This window comes from Lissotriton vulgaris, chromosome 8 (genome assembly GCF_964263255.1).
Source record: "Lissotriton vulgaris chromosome 8, aLisVul1.2, whole genome shotgun sequence".
Lineage (NCBI taxonomy): Eukaryota > Metazoa > Chordata > Amphibia > Caudata > Salamandridae > Lissotriton > Lissotriton vulgaris.
The window spans coordinates 22,263,241-22,284,801 of record NC_141696.1 but is presented as its reverse complement, the minus strand read 5'-3'; the positions used below and the strand labels follow the sequence as shown (position 1 = coordinate 22,284,801).

The following is a 21,561-nucleotide window of genomic DNA, read 5'->3' as shown; positions in this document are numbered from 1 at the left end:
GTCTTTTTTTCAGTCTTTCTAAATCCCATCATGTCACTCCCCTACTTAAAGCCTTGCATTGGCTTCCCATCCGGGAACGCGCCCTCTTCAAGATGGGCTGTACGACCTTCCAGGCTCGCGCCGGAACCGCTCCAGCTTTCATCAATTCTGAAATCAAAATCTACACTTCTAGTAGAGAGCTGCGCTCCTCCACCCAGTCCCTCCTTTCTGTTCCTCGTTTTAGGAAGAAAAAATACGGGGGCGTGGAGTTGTCTGTCCTTGCTCCCACCTTCTGGAACGCCCTCCCCTTCACCATCAGGTCTTCTGCCTCATATTTTGAGTTTCGCAAAGCGTTGAAGACCCTACTTGTTTCACAAGCCTTCCCGCTCTAACGCCTTCCTCCTGCCTTCCTGGGTCTGCATCCCTAGCGCCAAGGAACCGCTGGGTAATCAAGCGCTTAATAAGTACTTTAACTTCAACTTCAACTTCTTACACATCTCACTAACTACGACGCACCCTCAAACTACAGAACACCCACTCCAACTCATGTTTGTTAATGCTCCCTCTGCAGTAGTCCATAGACCTCATCACTTCTCACAAGGTTGATACCTTGTTCAAAATCATGGTTCAATCTAACATCCCTGCACACCTTGGGTGTCCTTCTTCCCACAGGCTACATCACCCATCATGTGGACTGCACACTAAAGTAGGGAAGAGCCCATTCTGTAATTTAAGAGTCATCCTAGTTCTTCACCCTAGGCTGTCCAGTGACACTCAATTCCATGGAGTTGCTGCTAAGAAATTTCCCACTATCTGCAACTGCAGACTTCACTTACCATATCTCCTAAAGGCCTCCTAAGCAGAACAAGGCCTTCATTGATGAATTCCCACATCTCTTCACCACCACACCCATCCAATATGCACGTACCACCTCCAAGACAACATCAGATCAAAGCAAACAAGAGACACACTCTTCAGACTCATTGAAATACTAAATGTGGCACAGCATGTTACACAATCAAGACACTCAAAGACCATATCTTCAACCTTGTCTTCTCAACATCCCCAATTGTCCAATACAAATTGCCCATACCCCTGAGTTTGACCAACAACTTTGCCATGCCTATTTCTATTGTCAGCATTCTACCAACAAACTAAGCTCAATACAAAAGATAAGGCCAAACTGTCTGATCCTTCAAATACATCTCCATAGACAAGCTAATATTTGAACTCATCTCTCACCCTATCAATTCTGCGTCTGGGGCCACCACACGTCTAAACAACTTAAACACTTTTTTGCGAAAGTGTGTGAACATCCATGTCCCATTTAAAACTTGCCAATCAGAGCCTTCAGCACCGTGATACTATAAACGCCTTTCTGGCAATAAATAATCCATCTGTTGACAGGAAAGAAAATGGAGGAGAGACAGAATCTCTGATGACCTCATGGTACTAAAGTCTCTCCGTGCACACACAGATGGCTCTTCGCATCAGCCAAAGCATGGCATTATGCCACCACCATCAGTGACGCCACCAACAGAAGCAGAACTCTTTTCAAGACAATCAAGCATTGATAAACCCCCTGCTGGACCCACCTATTCACCACAAAATATCCAACAGCACATCAATGACACCAAGTCTGCTTCAACTCTTATGTCCGGTCCCTCGCACAGGTCAACCTTCAAAGCTCTTTACACTGATATACTCAACCCCTCAGAGCAACTTCTTATGAAAATTATATCATCCCCTCATCCTTCATCAAAGCTGTCTCTGGAGAGGCTCTCTCACCTTTGCTCACCATTGTCAATGCCTCCCTCACTCCAGGCATCTTCGCAGATGCACTCAAGACACATTAAAGAATCCTACACTGGACCCGATGACCCTACCATCTACCAACCCATCACTCACATAGTGTTCATCAGCAAGATCATTGTAAAAACAGTATCAGGCACATGCATCAACCATTTTTGCAAGCACAAACAGTGCGATTCGCAAAAATCAGCAGTTTGTGCTCGCAAATAGGGCTTCTGCGATGCATTAACCTGTCAGGCTCTTGCAATTTTAAGAAATTGCAAATTATTGAGATTTCTTAATTTGCAATTGCATTTAAGGAATTGCAAACTACGTTTCCTAAAATGCAAGGCATGATGGAAACGAAAATTGTGATTTTTCTAATAGGAGGCGCAAATTACCATCAATTTCTATTTGATGGTAATTTGTAAAAACTTTGAAAAATACACTAACGTGCATTTTTCAAAGTTGTAGGTTACACACACACATGCCCTTGGGGCATGTGTGTGCGCAACATGTGTGCACAGATCAATTTCGGGGGTGCAACAGGGTATCCTTTTGACACCCTTGCACCCTTGAATTTGCATGCGCAATTTCGAGTACCTTTTGGTACTCCCAAATTGCGCTTGCAATCTCCCATTCATTCCTATGGGCCTTCAGGTATCTAAGGAATGAAATGAGAAGGCATTCCTTAATTGCGACTCGCAATTTGCGACTCGCAATTAAGGAATGTTTGGGAATCGCTAATTTTATAGCGATTCCTACATGCATAGGCTTTTGCAATTCCTTAATTGCAATTCCTTAATAATCGCAATGAAGGAATCGCAAAAGCCTGCATTGATGTATTTGCCTGTATATGTTCAACTCCAATATCACATTCATGGTAACAACCTCCTGCAGTGCTGTTGGAAATGACCATCATTTGCACAGTATTTCCTCAGATTTTTGCCATACAAGTTTTTGTTAGCCGTAGAACTCTGTGCACATTACCCCTGCTAACCTGAGGTAAAGTGTTGCGCTCCACTCCGCCCTTAAACATGAAGAAATTGGCATCTCTGATTAGTATATTTAAGTACCTTAGTATATAAAAACAGGGTGCAACCGGGGCTTGTAGGTTAAGTGTCACGATTGGACTGCAGCACCCATTGTGCCATCCACAACAGGGAAAATATATGACCCCCCTTCTACTAGACCATCACTCACATAGTGTTCATCAGCAAGATCCTTGTAAAAACAGTATCAGGCACAAGCATCAACCATTTTTACAAGCGCAAACGGTGCGATTCGCAAAAATCGGCAGTTTGCTGCCGCAAAAAGGGATTCTGCGATGCATTATCCTGTCAGCCCCTCGCAATTTAAGAAATCGCAAATTATTGAGATTTCTTAATTTGTAAATGCATTTAAGGAATTGCAAATTGCGATTCCTTAAATGCAATCATGATGGAATCGGAAATTGTGATTTTGCTAATAGGGGGCGCAAATTACCATCAATTTCTACTTAATGATAATTCGCAAAAACTTTGAAAAATGCACTACAGTGCATGTTTCAAAGTTGTAGGTTACACACACTTGCCCTTGGGGCATGTGTATGCACAACATGTGTGCACAGATCAATTTCAGGGGTGCAACAGGGTATCCTTTTGACACCCCTGCACCCTTGAAATTGCATGCGCAATTTGCGAGTACCTATTGGTACTCGCAAATTACTCATGCAATCTTCGATTCATTCCTATGGGCCTACAGGCCCATAGGAATGAATGGGAAGGCATTCCTTAATTGTGACTCGCAATTTGCGACTTGCAATTAAGGAATGTTTGGGAATCGCTAATTGTAGAGGGGGTTGATAGCAATGGCAGACTTGTGCAGCATAGTGAGATGTCTCCTATGCGTTGCATACGTAGCTGAAATATGAGTTGTGTTTATTAAAGTTGGTGCTGATGTGCTTACAGGGGTGACATACTGGGATGAATCGTGTCGCATGTTTTGAGTGTTGATTAGGTCTCTTTGAAGGAAAAGTGGGACCGGAGGTGCAGTTGTGATGTTTCTTGGTTCTTCGCGTGGCGGTGTGGATGTGCACGACGGAGGTACATCAAAGCACCATGTCTACATGCAAGGTAACTCTGGAAACGTCATCAGTTGATTGTCTTATCGAGCAATGTTCTCTCATTTATCTTCACAGCTATGGAGAAAGTGGAAGTATGGTGACCTTTGGGGCCATTGACCCTTCATACTACTTTGGAAACATCTACTGGGTGCCTGTCTCCAAGGAGGGATACTGGCAGATCACTATGGAAAGGTACTCAAATGAAAGCATGAATGAATGAATGGATGCTTTATCCTGCTGTTAGTTAAGAATACAAAATAAATCAAACGGCAAAAAAGGCATATTTTAAATTATGAAACACAAACAGCGGGATCTCGAGAAAATGTAAACTCAGTACAGCACTGGCCCAACACATTACAGACAACACATTGGGTGTATTAAATTAACTTAAAAAAGATTCAAATACTAGTAAATATACCTCCTTCCTGGAAATAGCCCAGAACTGCCCTATTGAACTAAAAAACCTAGGGCCTCATTTATGAGAAATGACGCACCGCTGCGTGAAAGCAGCGATGCGTCACTTCTTAGTGCGCACTCCTTGCGACATGATTGATGCGTCATATTTACAGTATGACGCATCATGTCGCAAGGAGTTACAGATACGTCAGTATTTCTGACGTATCTGTAAGCGCAAAAGTGACGCATTGCTGGAGTGTGTCACAAAAGTGACGCAACTCCAGCAATGCGTCCTTTCACATGGGGAAAGCCCCATGTGAAAGGGCCTGCGTCAGTCTTACGCCTGCTGTGAGGCAGGCGCAAGATTTTGACGCAACAGCGTCCTAAAAGTGACGCAGCGAAATCTCATAGATTTCACTGCGTCACTATTACGAGGCTTTTTGCGGGGGAACGCCCCCTCTGCATACATTATACCTGACTCCAGGTATAATGTAGCGCAGGGGTTTACAAAGGGACGCATCTGCTTAGATGCGTCACTTTGTAAATAGTGCGCAACAGGAGGCATGTTTTACGCAGCCGGTGCGTCACTTTTTGTGAAGCGCAAAACTGACGCAAGGCCTCATAAATGAGGCCCCTAGACTTTATTAGGAATTGCTCAAAAGCCATTAAAATTGAGAGGAAAGCCTGGGGAAAGTGCCCACCAGAATACGAAATGGTTAGATAGGTAGTGTTGACACTAACAATCAGTTCAGTTGGCAGCTGTGATTGTGACATTAAAGGAAACCACATGTTTGAAAAACAATGGCTTGCTTTCATGGAGTTCGTACTGAAGAAAAACAGAAAAAATCTCATTGCAGTGCTAAAAACAAAATAGTATACGATTCATTTCTATATTCACTGTTTCTACAAGACATACAATTAAATGAATGTTGATTCATCAAAATTTTGAGGTATGCTAGTCCTTACACATGGCAATCCAAGGTGTCCAGGGGACGCTGAATGATACACCAAAGCCGGTGATTGTATGTGACCAGAGTAAATCTCTTCTGGTTGTGACCTGATGCTCACTTCCTTGGGCTTTGGCCTTCGGAGGTCAGCAGCAGTCTTGCTAAATGAGACATTATGATGACAATTCTCCGTGCACAAACTAGAGGCGTGGGTACCAGGTTCAATGTCAGGACATCCTGAAGCTAGAGTGGGGGGTTTCGCCCTAGCTGCATAGGCTACAGCAAGCTCTCATGGGCAGATGAAGAACAAGCATTTGCATGTGCAATATTTCTCGCATTAATAAAGTTTGAGCTATTTGTGTTGCATTATTTAGCAATGTTAATAGCTCAAACTTTAATAATGCGAGAACTATTGCATTGCAAATGCTTGTTTTCTGTGTAAACGCCAAGAGAGGAAAGAAGCTCCTGTCTTGGCTGGGTAAAATTAGTAGTGAATTTAGATACTTAGGAATAACAATAGTAAACAACTTAGAAGATATCCGGAGGACCAATATTAAGAGGATATCTAAGGAAATCGACCGATTGTTTTTAAGATGGGAAAATCTGCCTCTTACAGTATAAGGCAGGGTCAATCTAGTAAAAATGGTTATTTTGCCAAAGCTGACCTACCTTTTTAGCACAATTCCCCTCGAGTTTCCACATGAAGATATAAGTAGAATACAAAGCAAAATAGGAAGTTTCATTTGATCTAACAAAACGGCTCAGCTTTCATGGAAAGAATTAAGACGCAAGCTCCAGAAAGGGGGGCTGGCACTTCCTGATATACTTTGGTATTCCTTTGCTTTTCAGTTTAAAAACATTCGGGCATTACTTTATACGGCAGAGGGATCCAACTGGGGGAGGGTTTTAAGTGAGATGGTTGCTTTTGAAGGGGTGGAGATGGTTTTTTGTATAAGCTTGGTTTGCCCAGATTTTTTTAAAAGGTTTGTTTGAAGGTTTTGACAGCTTTATTGAACCTGTGGTATAGGGTCAGGAAAGCATGGGGATAGGCTACTATTCTGATTTTGCTCCCATTTGGGATTCACCAAATGTATCCGATTGCTAAAAGGATAGCCTAGTACTCCCCATTAAGAAAGCTGGTCTTCGAATCTGGTCTGATCTGGTATCCATCGATGGGATTCATCCCTGGGAGGTCTTAAGGCTAAAATAGGAGACTCTCTCTAAAGATTTAAATATTTACAACTGGCCTCCTGGTTCACTGCTGTGAAATCCAGCATAGGTGGAAATTGGGAAATCAAGCTTCAATGCCAGAATACTCACCTCATAAAAAAGGAGGTTGGCTTCTGGTATCGGAAGATTCTGGAAGCAAATGAAACAGCTGCCCCACTACAACACGCAGTTTGGAACTCGTCAGCCTTGGAGACCATGGCTGCAGAACTGTTTGAACCCTCTCTGCAGATGTTATACAAAGTGGTTAAACCCGCATCCTTAAAAAAGAACCACTTTTACGTAATTAATAGGCTATGTTACACCCCCAAGAAAATCGCTAAATTTGCTCTTCTTACATCCTCAAAATGCCCTAAATGCGATTCTACCCAAGCCGATGATACATATATTCTTTGAATGTGGGGCTTTAAAGGTGTTTTGGCAGAATGTGGACTGTGCGCTTGATGCTATTTTTAAGGCCAATTTTAAGCTGAATTTATCCATGGTAATATTCGGTGTTGATAACAATCCCCCGACCATATTGTCTGTAGCACAAAAAGGTTTACTAATGTATCTGATTCTTATTGCCCGAAGAGAGATCTGTAGACTATGGAAGGATCCATCCCCCCCACTTTATGAGAATTGCCTGCGGGCTGCTCTGGCTCAGCTGGACTTGGGGCATGGGCATAACATCTGGGTCCAGCTTCTAGACTGGGGCAAAGAGATGAGGCTGAGTTAAGATCTAAGTCCAATGATTACACCAGGCTTTGTACAAAGAATCTGGCCGGGTCAGGCCTATAGCCAATGCAATAGCAGGAACCCTGGGTGTTTAAGATGGAAGGTTGGTTTCTTGCTTATATTTGCAGATGCTTTATGGTGAGATGAGGACTAAAAAAAAATAAAAAAAATAAAAAGACAGCAGAGAAGCTATTAAATGCCTATTTGTGTGTTACTGAGTGGTAATAATTCATCAGCGTAGAGAATACTTGACAGTTGTTGTCCACCCAAGCTCGAGCGTGTGCTGCCAGCTCATCTAACTCTGTTGAGAGATCTGCACTATATAAACAAGAGGGGTTCAACGCGCAGACTTTCTTTAAGCCCGTTGATGATCGAACTTTCTCTGATACATGAGTGCCATCCCAATCTTCCTCTTAACCCTCATGTTGAGTATAGTATATAGTTAGCTGTAGATTTTTGGCCCTAGCTAAGGTATGGTTCTCATGTGGTGTTCTTACCCAGAAGAGCTTGCAAACATCAAACTTTGGCTAAAAACACACATTCTCCTCACATTTCTGGAAGGCAATATCCTGGCATCTGAGGGAATACACAAACTTCCTACACTTATCATTCCTACAAGTCTCCAAATCAAAATGATACATCCCTTTTGTGGCTGGGCTTAGTGCCAATGGCAGGAAAGGGCCCAAAATGTTACATGGCTACTTTAAATTTTCTAGTGAAAAGTAAAAACGACCAATTTCATTTTACGATTTGAGTGGGTGTAGGTGTTCGGCCCTAGCTCAGCCGGCACCTAGTGAAAACTACCGAAGCAGTCTGGAAACAAGACACCCATGGAAATCCACTGTGGCATGACTTGCGTGGCTCGCACCAGGTTTTTTCACCCAGAAGCCATTTGGCTAAAAACATATATGTTCCCCACATTTCCGTAACTGAACGCTCTGGAATCTGTGGGATTCATAAATTTCCTACCATCCAGTGTTCCCCCACATCACCCAATAAAAAATGTACCTCACTTCTGTGGGTGGGTCTAGCGCCCACATTGGGAACGGGCCCAAACCACAACCTGGACACCTCTTTTGCAATCTGGGTAGCTGTGGATTCTGGGAAGTTGTTCAGCCGGTCTTTTCATGTATAGGAGTTTTCTCCCTAAACCATATTTCTTTGAAATTATAGTTCTTTTGTTGCCACCTTTCAAAGCTAATATTTAGTAGAAATACTTTTTAGGACAGTGTCTGCTTGTTACTTCCACGGGCCACTGACAGATATGGTTGACGAAGGGGAACCTTGTGAAATAGAGGCCAAGGTTAAAGACACACATGCATGTATGATCATACAAGGGTGCTGTGTACACAGATGATCTATTTACAGTAACACGTTAAACTTCCCAGTGAAAACCTAGTGACCCAGCAGAGTTTGTTTCTGTATCTGATTATTATGGAATGCAGTGTAGGAGGAGGGTTAACATTCTCAAATATGAATTCTAGGCTTGAGCCCTTTTCATCAGATCTCAAACCCTACAGAAGATTAATTGTTTGAGGTTAGGATATAAAACAGATCTGGAGATAGTCTGAGGCAGACTGAAATCATTACTAAGTATTACAACTAGAAAACAAAACAGGATATACCAGGTTCTGCCAAGACACCTGTTACTGGATGAGTTGATGGTATATATATATGATACTGTTTGAAATGTGTATGTACATGAGGTGTTTTAATATGTGACTTTATGTCCAGTGAGAAGCCCAGATCAGGTAATGGTGCCTCCCATACGAAGATGAGAAGCTCTGAAGATGGTAGATCTGTTTCTCACAATTGAGACTTGAGAGCACTTGAGTTAGTTTTAAATTTGCCTCTTGAGAGCTTCCATTGATATTAGTCTCTTGCTTCCAACCTCAGCGTCTCCGTGAATGGAAACATTATCGCCTGCGATGGAGGATGTCAAGCTATGGTGGACTCGGGAACAACTATGATTGCTGGTCCCAAATCTGGAATTATAAATATCCTCAATGTTATTGGAGCATTCTTGGACTCTAATCGGGAGGTAAGTGACAATAGCTTCCTCCTTCAGGTGTAGGACCAAAGAATTAACAAACTTTTCAGCTGGAAGCAATTGTTTCATACAATGATGGCCAACCCCTAAATTTAAACAGATTAACAATCAATCCGTCAATGAAAAAAGATAAATCAATCAGAAACATCACTATAACATTGATTTTTTAATACAGTTAAACTGACCTGTTAAAAGCCATATTCCATCTATATATACAAAGTTCATTTCTACTAAATTGCAAGGATGATCCAGTGATTTAGTATTCAACTATGTTATTGTAATATAGTCCCTGATGTCCATAAAAGCTAAACGTATATGCAGAAAATGGCATTTGCATCAAACATTTTGTTAATGAGTGTTCTAGACAGTTTCTAAGTCTAATAATTTCTCAATAAATGTTTCATACTGCAAAACAATCTAGGGCACAACAAATTCACTAGAAATGTCCCACAATTCCTAGATCCCAGTAGCTTTATGGAAGAGCACAAACATTTCCATGTTAAAAGTGACGCGCCGTCAGCGCGAGTGGCTTGTAATTAAGCCCCTGGATCTGTTCCTTTCACTGAACAGTAAACCCTCAGCCAACTATAAATGACTTTTGGGCATATTATCAAGGACCGGTTTTAAGATTATCGCCGTTTTATCGGCAGAAAACTGCTGATAAAGCGGCGATAATGGGCTTGATGATACGCCTTTGTTAATTCCCGTAGAAGCCCATGTTAACATCAGAACATGGGCTTCCATGGGAATTAACAAGGGCCTGTTATCAAGCCGATAAAACAGCGATAATTTTAACACCGTTCCTTGATAATAGGCCCCTTTGTTCTCTGCAAATCACACACTTTCGAGAACACTTGACATTCTGCAGTAGGCTTTTCTCTGTCTCACGCTAGGAAGACAGCATCATTCTTCGTATTTGGATTCTGGGATATTCCTTTTTCTTTTAGATTTGTGACTTTGCAAAAAACGTGGCACTGACAGGGATCCAGGCGTTCCCGTGGGGGACATTACTTGGATTGGTCACAGAGGGATGAAATGGCATCAACTGCTGTCGGTGGTGAAAAGCAATTCGGATTATGAGCACCTTGTTGCTATGATAATTCTCAGAGACTATTGGATGAGGTTCATCTGCCACAGTAACATCTGCTTTGACATGCCTGATACCTGCAGAAGAGGCAAAGTGTTTTTGACAGAAGAAGGGAATTGGATTTTTCTAAACAACTTAACAACTTAACAACTTAACAACTTAACAACTTAAACAACTTAAACAACTTAAACAACTTAAAGGAATGTATCCAGTTCTACCATTAAGTGTCAACAATTCACTGTGAACAGGAAGGCTCTTGTCAGAGCCATCTCAGAGCCATCTCATTCTCACAAGTATACATCTTATTTTTATTAAAATCGTTCCACAATGTTTTTGGGGTACAGCGTTACTCTCACAGAACTGTGACACCACGGCAGAGTTTATTTGGCCGTGCACAGCTTGGGTTTGGACGTCAGGGCTTGGCTTGCCCAACCCAGCCATGGGCGACCAACACCCTACTCTGCATAAGGCGAGTACTTATAAAAGAGACCCCCATCCAGCTTTACTGATTTTGAGACAATCTGACAGCATGTCAGTTCAGAAGATATAACCAACTTGCTGTCACTGGTATGGATCCTATTTATGTCTAATAGTTTCCCACTGGTACATATTGATGAATTCAGAAGCCACTACTTTTCACTCAGGCCAGACAGAGCTTCATGTGTATTCACCAGTGGCAGACTATACCCAGGGCCCCCAGGGACCGATGGAACCACCTGATCTCTATAGAAACTGAGTCTGAATCTAGGATTTAAAAGCAAAGAGGCTATAATACTAGACGCTGACCCTTGTTTCATGATGGCCAGCACATTTCTCAATTCCATGTTTGATGCCAGCAGTTATATACATTTTAAGTGCGTCTGACTTGCCATTTCTAAACAACTTCAATGTATTAACTTTACCTTTCTGTTGCCACAAGATATCTATGATATTTGCTTCTTACTTATGATAAAATGTTCTCTCTTCTTCTTAAACTTTAGTATAGTGTCGATTGTTACACTATTAGTGATTTACCAGACTTGTATTTCACTATCAACGGGAAGCCATTCAACGTGCCTGCCAGAGCCTACATCAACCAGGTAGGTGATAGTCAAGCTCTTTTCACCCTTTGAATCTCCTTACACCACTCTTCTCTCAGACAGGCTGGTCCACAGCTCACATAACATGGCTGCTTTCTCCCAAATCTATCCAAAGTTGTTACCATCTTTGTCTCTTTCCATTGCTCTTTGGTTAATCCCCTCACACATTCCTGTTCTTTCTCCTGCCTGCTATTTTCTGTGTCTCCTTTTTCACAAATCCTTCTATCTGTGGTGTCTCATTTTACCTCTCTCTTCTGTTTAGTAAATCTGTGTTCTTTGTCATCTTACAACTCTGCTGCGTCTCCTCCATCTCTTTCCATGCTGCCCTCTCCCACTCCTTTGTTCTCTGTTAATTCTCCTATCTCACTCTTCTGTTTTGGTTTTCGCATGTCTTTCTGTGCTGTCGTCTCCAATCTCTGTTTGTGTCTCTCCTTTCTCCTTCTATCTCAATGCTCTATTTTTCCTATATCGATATTCCTTCTCCTAAAATTTCTGTTTTACATCTCATCCCTCTATTCTTTCTCTACTTTCTCTCTTTTCTGCTCTTTCTATATCTTTGTTTTTGTTTGTTTCCTTCTATATCTCGGTTCTTCCACTCTTCTCATTGCATTATTAGTGAAATCTCTATCTATCTTGTCCGGATCATCCTATCTTTTTGGTCTGTCTCTACACATATCCCTGTTTACTCTGCTTCATCTCAGTGTTGTCATCACCCTGTGTTCAATATCATCCTATCTCTGTGTTTTTTTAGTTACCATCTCTGCACTGTCTTCTTCCATTGCTCTCTGTTTTTCCCCATCCTACATCTTAGTTCTTTCTTCTCTTTTATGTCTTCTCTGTCACTGTTTACCTCTGCTCTATCTCAACACTTGTCTCGTCTCATAACTGTGCTGTCTTTTGCCACTGTCCTCTGTTGTGTATGTTTTTATCTTTATTTTATTATTGTTCTCATGTCTGTACTCTGTACTTCCAATTCTCTTTTCCTGGGCCCCTCATCTAAGCTTGTTCATTTTCCTGTCATCTCTATGTTCTGTATCCTGCTATCTCTTTTATGCCTTCTCCCTTCTCTGTCTCATCCATTCTCTCTTCTCTGTGTAATCTCTCTTTCAGCTATATTGTTTTACACCTCTATTTCATCATCTTAAATATCTTTCTGTGCTGCCCCCTTCTGTGCCTTTGTTCTTCCTTCTAGCTCCCAGTTTTGTTCATCCTGACATCACTTCTTCCTCCTACCATAATTCTATAATTTCTTCTAATTCCCTATTCTCTTCCCCATCTCAATTGTTTTCTCGTGTGTCTGTTTTATTTCTCCTCATGTTTCTTCATTGCATCTCTTCCTAAGTCTAAATAGTGTTTCCTCCAAGTTCAGATTTTTCCCCTAGATCCTTGTTCCATCACCACATACCTCTTTACTCTGTCTCCTACAATCTCTTTGTTTTGCCTCTGCAAATCTATCTGTTCTGCCTTCCAGCATCACTGCATTCTCTCACCCCCCTCTGGATCACAGCATCTATCTGCTCTCTCTTCCAGCATTGCTGCAGTCTCTCTTGCCCTCTAGCCTCTCACCCCCTCTGGTTCAGAGCATCTATTTGTTCTACCTTCCAACATCATTGCAGCCTCTCACCCCCCTCTGGTTCAGAGCATCTATCTGTTCTGCCTTCCAGCACCATTGCAGCCTCTCACCCCCCACTAGCCTCTCACCGCCACTGGTTCACAGCATCTATCTATTCTTGTGTTACCATCTCTGTACTGTTTCTTTCCATCACTCCATGGCTGGTCCATTCATATCTCTCTTTTCTTTATCCTCCTATGTCAGTGTTCTGCCTTCTCCTGTCTTTTTTCGTTCCTTCTATCTTTCTGTCCTCTCTATTTTGTTCTATCTCCTCTCCTTCCTCCCTCTCTGTGATGTCTGCTGTTACATCAGGTTTTTTTCTTCTATCTCTCTGTGCTGAGCCTGCTGAGCCTCCTGTGCCTTCTATCTCCGTTTTTCCCTCTCCTTAACTGTACAATAAACGTACTACTTCTCTCCTTTCTCTGTTGTTCTGTTCTATCGCTATTTCATCTCCTTAAAACTCCTATATTTGATATACTTTCTTTCTGTCCTATAAGTTCATCTGTCCCTTCTTTTCACCCTTTTTGTGCCTTCTTCTTTTTCCATCTTGTTTCCTTTTATCTCTATATTTTTACTCCTTCCCCTATGTTGTGTCACTATCTACATTCTTGTTCTGTCCCTTTATAGCTCCCTATCATTGTATCATAGATCAATGGATTATGTCTCTTTCTATCACTGCATTTCCCGCCCCCTGCTTGGTTCTGCATCTTTCTGTCTTTCCCTTATGATTGTTAAAATCTCAGAGGCATATCAACAAGGGCCGGTGGTAAAATTATCGCCGCTTTAGCATCCGTTTTTGGCCGAAAAGTGGTGATAATTTTATCGCCCTATCAGCATGGACACGCTAACGCGTGAATCCATGCCTTTGCGCCCATTTTCTTTGCGCCTCTCCTCCCTAATAAGATGCGAGGTAGGCGTTCCCGACTGAAATTCAGCAGAAACAATCGCTAACACAGCTTCTCCCTATCAACAGGGAAACCGCTAACCCGTCTAGCAACTTAAAAAGTAGCGCTACCCAGGTGTATCCCTGGTTTCTTACGCCTGCTATTTTCCCAACTTACCCATATGTATCATGGGAGGTGGATCATAATGCTGAGTCCACATCTCCCTATCTACAATATTTTCCCTAAGGCTCCTCTTTTATTGCTGGTAATCCTGCGATATTGCTGCTTACCGCCGCTATTGCAGGATTTCCATTGCTTCGGCGATACTCGTTGTTAATAGTGCGCTGACCGGGCGATAGAATCCGGTGATAGACGGCAATAGAATTGTGCATGCTGAAAGCAGCCAGTAATAAATATCGCTGCTGCTTGATGATATGCCCCTCTGTTTTGTCTCATTCCATCCCTAATTGGTCACTCAGGGGCATATGAACTAGTCCCGGCATTAAAATTATCGCCGCTTTAGTGTCCATTTTCGGGCGAATAGCAGCGATAATTTTATCACCCTATCAGCATGGACACGCTAACGCGTAAATCCATGCCTTTGCACCCATTTTCTTTGCCCCTCCCCTAGCATCGCTAATGAGATGCGAGGTAGGCTTTCCCGACTGAAATTCAGCAGAAACAATCGCTAACACAGCTTCTCCTTTCAACAAGGAAATCGCTAACCCGTTAAGCGACATAAAAAGTAGCGCTAACCGGATATATCGCCAATTTCTTACGCCTGCTATTTTTCCTACTTATTGGGAAACAGAACAAAGTGGCTAGCCAGGATACTTTAACTCCAAATTAGAACCCACACAGCCCATAAGTACTGCATGACCAGGCCATTTGTTTAGCAAAACATTTATTTTAAATTTGTAATCAAGTTTCAAAATTCATAAGAACATGTCATCAAAAAGAAAAACACTGTCAAAAAACAGTCAAGTCAAATGCAAAAACAAGCAATTGTGTGCACAATAGATCCAAAATATACATACATAAAAACTGAGTATTCAAACAATTACATGACACCAAAATGCGTCTTAGAATACATTACATACTTTTCAAATAAATTGAGATCAAAAAAACATTCAACATATAAGGAAAAGACCAGTCCTTTGACTAGAATACCAGTGGACAGGCAGAATTAGAGGTGGAAAACAAATGCCTGCCTGTCCCACAAGACCTGTGACTAGATGTTTTAGTCTGGTTACACGCAAGGGCCCACAAGAGTGGAGTAATTTGATCCCTAGCTGCACCCTTCTTTCTTGTCACAGGCTGGGGGTCAACGCGTTTCGAACCAAGGTAAGTAAAGGTTCTCCTCAGGACGGGGACTGGGTACAATCTTCACTGCACCACGAGCAAAAGGGATTGCAGGAGTGGAGGTAGACATTAAAACGAGACGGTTAATCTGAATCCAGTTATGAAGATGTCAAATAGCGGTGCGCCCGTGGAGCGGTACGTTGTTGGGAGGTTGCAAGGTTCACATTCCTTGTATCAACTGCAAGCCGTATAACAATGGAACCGGCTGTGTAGAATCGAAGGGTCTTAGTCGAGTGAAGTTTCGTTTTCGGCGGGAATACTTCAACCGCACGAAGCCGTTGTGCACAAGGGATTTAATCTGAGCAGCGGCCAGGGGCGTTCAGGGCGTCTGGGACGTGGGCTTGGACGTGAACGCCCCTGGCCGCTGCTCGGATTAAATCCCTTATGCTCAACGGCTTCGTGCGGTTGAAGTATTCCCGCCGAAAACGAAACTTCACTCGACTAAGACCCTTCGATTCTACACAGCCGGTTCCATTGTTATACGGCTTGCAGTTGATACAAGGAATGTGAACCTTGCAACCTCCCAACAACGTACCGCTCCACGGGCGCACCGCTATTTGACATCTTCATAACTGGATTCAGATTAACCGTCCCGTTTTACAGTCTACCTCCACTCCTGCAATCCCTTTTGCTCGTGGTGCAGTGAAGATTGTACCCAGTCCCCATCCTGAGGAGAACCTTTACTTACCTTGGTTCGAAACACCTTGACCCCCAGCCTGTGACAAGAAAGAAGGGTGCAGCTAGGGATCAAATTACTCCACTCTTGTGGGCCCTTGCGTGTAACCAGACTAAAACATCTAGTCAGAGGTCCTGTGAGACTGGCAGGCAGTTGTTTTCCACCTCTAATTCCGCCTGTCCACTGGTATTCTAGTCAAAGGACTGGTCATTTCCTTATATGTTGAATGTTTTTTTGATCTCAATTTATTTGAAACGTATGTAATGTATTCTAAGTCGCATTTTGATGTCATGTAATTGTTTGAATATTCAGTTTTTATGTATGTATATTTTGGATCTATTGTGCACACAATTGCTTGTTTTTGCATTTGACTTGACTGTTTTTTGACAGTGTTTTTCTTTTTGATGACATGTTCTTATGAATTTTGAAACTTGATTACAAATTTAAAATAAATGTTTTGCTAAACAAATGGCCTGGTCACGCAGTACTTATGGGCTGTGTGAGTTCGAATTTGGACTTAAAGTATCCTGGCTAGCCACTTTGTTCTGTTTCGCAATTGTTGAGGTCCAGGCTGGTCAGTTGCTCTGACCCAAAACCTTTTTGTGTACATTTTCCCAACTTAGCCATATGTATCATGGGAGGTGGATCATAATGCTGAGTCCACGTCTCCCTATCTACATTGTTTTCCCTAACGGTTCTTTTTTATCGCTGGTAATCCTGCAATATTGCCCTGATGCGCGTTGTTAATTGTGCGCTGACCGGGCGATAGAATTTGGCGATAGACGGCGTTAGAATTGTCCACGCCAAAAGTGGCCAGAGATAAATATCGCTGCCGCTTGATGGAATGCCCCATATATCTTCTTGTTCTTCATCTACTTCCTTTCAGTGTCCTGTCTCCCCCTATTTCTCTGTGACGTCTCTTGCTATCCTAATATTCCTCTCTCTCACCTCTCTCTCTTACTCTCTCTCTCACTCTCTCTCTGCTATCCCTTCCTATATTTCTATTCTTCGCCTATTTTTCTGTTCTATGTTTTCCTGTCTTTTTATGCCTCCCCAACACTTTCTGTTGTTTGCCCTCCTATCTCTGTGTTTTGTATATTTCTGTCTCTTCTATTTCTGAGATCTGATTCAATCTCTCCCGTATCTATTTCTCTGATCTGTCTCACCCTATTTCTCTTTTCTATTTTCTCACATCTCTTTGATCTGTTTGCTCCACTCTTTCTGTTCTCTCTTACAATCTTTGTGCTGCCCCCATCCATCTCTCACTTGTTTCTCACCCCTTTCCAGACATCTGTCTGCCCCTAGCTCACTGTTCTGTTTCCAGGCATCTATCTCTGCTTTGTCTTACTACCTCTCTGCGCCTCATCTATGTGTTCTCATGTCTTATCTTTCTATTTTGCGCCCACTTTCTCTGTATTCATCGCTTTGCTTCTCTCATTTGTTTCTACTCTTTTACCTGTTGTATCTTTTATCTGCGTTCAACCTCTTCAATTCTCTCCTCTCTGGCTCCTCCCACATCTTTGTTTCCTTCTAGCTCTTTGATTTTACCTGCATACATCTGCCTCTCTCTCTCTCTCTCTCTCTCTCTCTCTCTCTCGCGCATGAAGAAATTCTAAATACACAGTTTGATTTTGTAGAAGATTTTTTTTTTTACCTAAGACCTTGAGAGTTTTTCCAAAGTGAAAAAAGAGTACATCAGACTGTAAATGGGGTGATGGTCTCATGTACTTACACAAATGGCTCCAAGTCTGTTGGGGCTTCAGGGTAAGATTTCCACCAGCAGAACGGGCGGGAGCAGCCAGTGCAACATGATCGTCCGCCCACCCTAAATGGAGTGGGCCGGCCATCAGCATGTTGGAGAGATGCTCCTACGTTTGTGGTGGAGTACCCTGTCTGTCAAATTCTAAATACGACCCACAGTCTGAACCAAACGAGGCATAAGTGGGACAAAATGCCTTAGCAGCCTTTTTGGACAATGGTTGCTATATCTTGACAATAGTTTGTACAGAGCAGCTTGCTTCAATGAATGTGAAATTGTCCATTTAAAGAGTTCGAACAAATGCCTGGCCCGACACTGACACATTCAAGAAAAGATTTTGTGCATGAGGATGGAAAAGTAAATTTCACTTCATTTCCTTCATGACAGCAACACTCCTGACAAGGAGTAAATCAGCTGTAAATAGTCAATGTATGGAATCATGAAGTCGTTCTTGCTAATAGATCACGCTCTTTCTGTCCTCCAATAGAACACCTGCACCGCCAACTTCATCATGACCCCTTCCAACATGCCTGAACTCTGGATCCTGGGAGATGTCTTCATGAGGGGGTACTACACCGTCTTCGACAGAGCTAACAACAATGTTGGCTTTGCCACCTCCGCCTGAATATAGCACCTTGGCACGGCCAGAGACTATGGAGTAGACAGCATTGTAATTTTAAAAAGTATCACTGTGTATAGTCAATATGGTCTCAAATGAATAAACAGCCATTCTGAAGCATAAGTTCCTTCTTCATTTGTTGTGTCTGTCGAAAGATGGTGGTTGAACTTAACCCAGAAATGCAGAAAGATGCAGCAATGAAACCCCAGTCTCTACAATGCTTAAGATACCAACAATATGACATGTTTGATCATCATCAGGTCAGGCCAGCATCATGTCACAAGTGCCTGCAGTATGCCAAACATGTTCAGAGGTTTACATGGATCTGCTGCAGACATCCACTGTATGACTACAGATGTCGACAGTATGACTTCAGATTAATAAAGACAGTCACAGAATGACTACAGATGTTAGGAGTATGACTTCAGATTAATACAGACGATCACAGTATGACTACAGATGTCCGCAGTATCACGACAGATGTTTATAGTTTGACTATAGATGCCCATAGTATGACTACAGATGCCCACAGTAGGACTGGAGATTTTTACAGACAGCCACAGCATGATCAATGTAGATGTCCTCAGTATGACAACAGACGTTCACCCTATGACTAAAGATTCCCACAGTAGGACTACAGATTTCTGCAGATATCCATAGTATGATTACAGATGTCCACAATATGACTTCAGATTACTACGGACATCCACAGTATGACTACAGACATCTACAGCATTACTACAGATGTCCACATTATGACCACAGATGTCCACATTATGACTACAGATGTCCACGTTATCACTACAGATGTCAACAGTATGACTGCTGATGTCCTCAGTATGGCTATAGATTTGTACAGACGTCCACAGTATGACTACAGATATCAGGAGTATGACTACAGATTTATACAGATGTTCATAGTATGTATGAATACAGAATTACACAGTATGAGTACAGATCATTACAGATGTCCATAGTATGACTGCAGATTTCTACAGATGTCCACAGTATGACTACGGATGTCCAGAGAATGACTTAAGATTTCTACAGGCATTCAAATTCAAATTAAAAAAGCTTTATTCGGTACATTACACATGACTATAAAAGCATACTAAAACATATATAAAAAAGAAATATATACTATTTGCACAGTCACTATTAATTTACAAATACAGTCCATGTTTCTATAAGGATCCGAGAAAACAATTATTTCATTCAAATCTTATGAATTCATAAATCTTAAAAAATCATCTCGCATGGTACATAAAGTGCATTCAATTATAAATATCACGTTATAAATATTGTGCATTATGTTATCCATGTTCAGTTCTCATAATTTTCATAGGTTAAAGCCTCCAGTTGGGAATAAGTATTTCTTTTCTTGATAGACATTTGAATGAAATTACAAGCAGCATTCATAATTTTTTCATCCTCCAAGCTACATATAATATTAAAAACTTGTTTATAATGATAATATGTATCTGCTTTAAAAAGCGGTTTTAACGCGAGTTTACAAATGTCCCTATAAAAATCACAAAATAGTAAAAAATGCAGCGTGGTTTGGGGAGATTTCCCATCACATGGACAATTTGGTAATACATGGTACCTTCTCCTGGTCTTTGGGAACACAACTAAGTAATGGAGAGTACCAAGTCTTAATCTGGTCAGAAAGAACCAATGCTGGACATTTCTTACTGAAATAAGGTAGGGTTGTATGCCTATAAAAAAGAGCTTTTATGATAAGTGATAATACTTTGTTTTGTACTATGTTCACCCTCCCTTACTAGGTCCATAGCAGTAATAAGCATTGTATTCAGTTCTTTCTTACCACATTCTTGAATAGACATAGGTTCCTTTGGCTCTAGGTTTAGATTGCAGATTTGTAGTAAAGCTTGTATATGATTAAGCCACAACATGTTCCTACTATTATCCAGGGCCAAGCAATCAAGTATTATACTCTTGGTGAACCTAGCTTCTTCTCGTGCCCAAATCCCATGCCATATTGTTAGCCCAGCTGTTTTTATAAAATCGCTAATATAAGGGACAGACAATTCTCTATGAACTAGACAATTTGATGTAGAACTTGGGATTGCTAACAAACGTTTTAAAAACGTATTCTCTTGTGTTTGGAGAATTGCAATATTAGCTCTCCCCTGTAATGCTGCACCGTAGCATGCAGTAGAATTTGCTTCACTTCTATATAGGGTGAGAATTTCCCTTATGGGTTTATTTCCTATTTTTTCAGAGAGTCTTAAAATGCCCTCTATACTTCCTGTGAATTTCAAATTTGATAAGTTAATATGTTAGCCCCATGTACCATTTTCATTAAACAATAAACCCAAATAAGTGAAACTTGAAACTCTCTCAAACGTAGTGCCATCCACATAGTGCGTTTTAATCCTTTTTCTATTTTTGCCACAAGTCATGACAAAGGTTTTGGCTAAATTCAGTTTTAAATCCTTTTTGGTCATAAAATGAGCAAATTTTTCAATCAGGCATTACAAACTGTTTGCTGTCCTTGAAATAAGGACGGCATCGTCTGCATAGAGGAGCACTGGAGTGGGGCGGGGTCCTACTTTCGATGCATCAGCTTTAAGATTCTATAGGTGGCAATCAACATTATTTATATATAGCGGGAATAAAAGGGGTGCTAAAATGCACCCCTGTCTTATCCCACGTGTTACCCTAAAATCAAGCATGCAGGCTCCTTTGAAACCAAATCGGACTCTGGTCAACAAAAAAGTGTAAATCTGGGACAAATAAACAACAATATCCTTGGTGGCACCTATCTCAACCAGTGTTTGCCACAATTTTTCTTCATTTACCAGGTCAAACGCACTGGTGAGGTCCACAAAACAAAAGGTGTACGGACCCCCCTTTTGCTAGAGTGTATTTACCCACCAAAATATCCAAGCTTACACATTGTTCTATTGTCCCGATACCTTTCCTAAACCCATACTGGGCCTCTCAGAGAATGTTTTTCTCGGTGGCCCAGGTCTCTAGTCTTCCCAACTAAACTCTCCTCATTAGTTTCAATGTAGAGTCAAGGAGGGATATGGGACAATAACACTTAGCATTTCCTCTATCCCCTTTTTTTAAAATGGGGACTATAATACTTTCAACCCAAGATGTAGGCAGTTTTCCATCGAGGGTTGCATTAAAAAAATTCAAGAGGATAGGTGACCAGAATTCAATGTCATATCGATAGGGACCCCATCAGGGCCAGCGGCTTTACCACTGGCGCTTTTTTTAAGCGCTCCTTTAATTTCTTC

The 21,561-nt window shown here is 41.7% G+C and overlaps 1 protein-coding gene across 1 annotated transcript in view; it reads left to right on the top strand.

Annotated features, from left to right (window-relative positions):
* The window catches only part of LOC147693266 (pepsin A-like), a 42,065-nt gene extending 23,653 nt beyond the window's left edge, over nucleotides 1-18,412 (top strand). Inside the window, exons 6-9 of the mRNA XM_086933658.1 lie at nucleotides 3,950-4,066; nucleotides 9,058-9,202; nucleotides 11,279-11,377; nucleotides 18,158-18,412. Coding sequence (XP_086789784.1) covers nucleotides 3,950-4,066; nucleotides 9,058-9,202; nucleotides 11,279-11,377; nucleotides 18,158-18,295 — 499 coding nt within the window. The 3' untranslated portion in view covers nucleotides 18,296-18,412. The remainder of the gene's footprint in view (nucleotides 1-3,949; nucleotides 4,067-9,057; nucleotides 9,203-11,278; nucleotides 11,378-18,157) is intronic.
* Nucleotides 18,413-21,561: the final 3,149 nt, after the last annotated feature.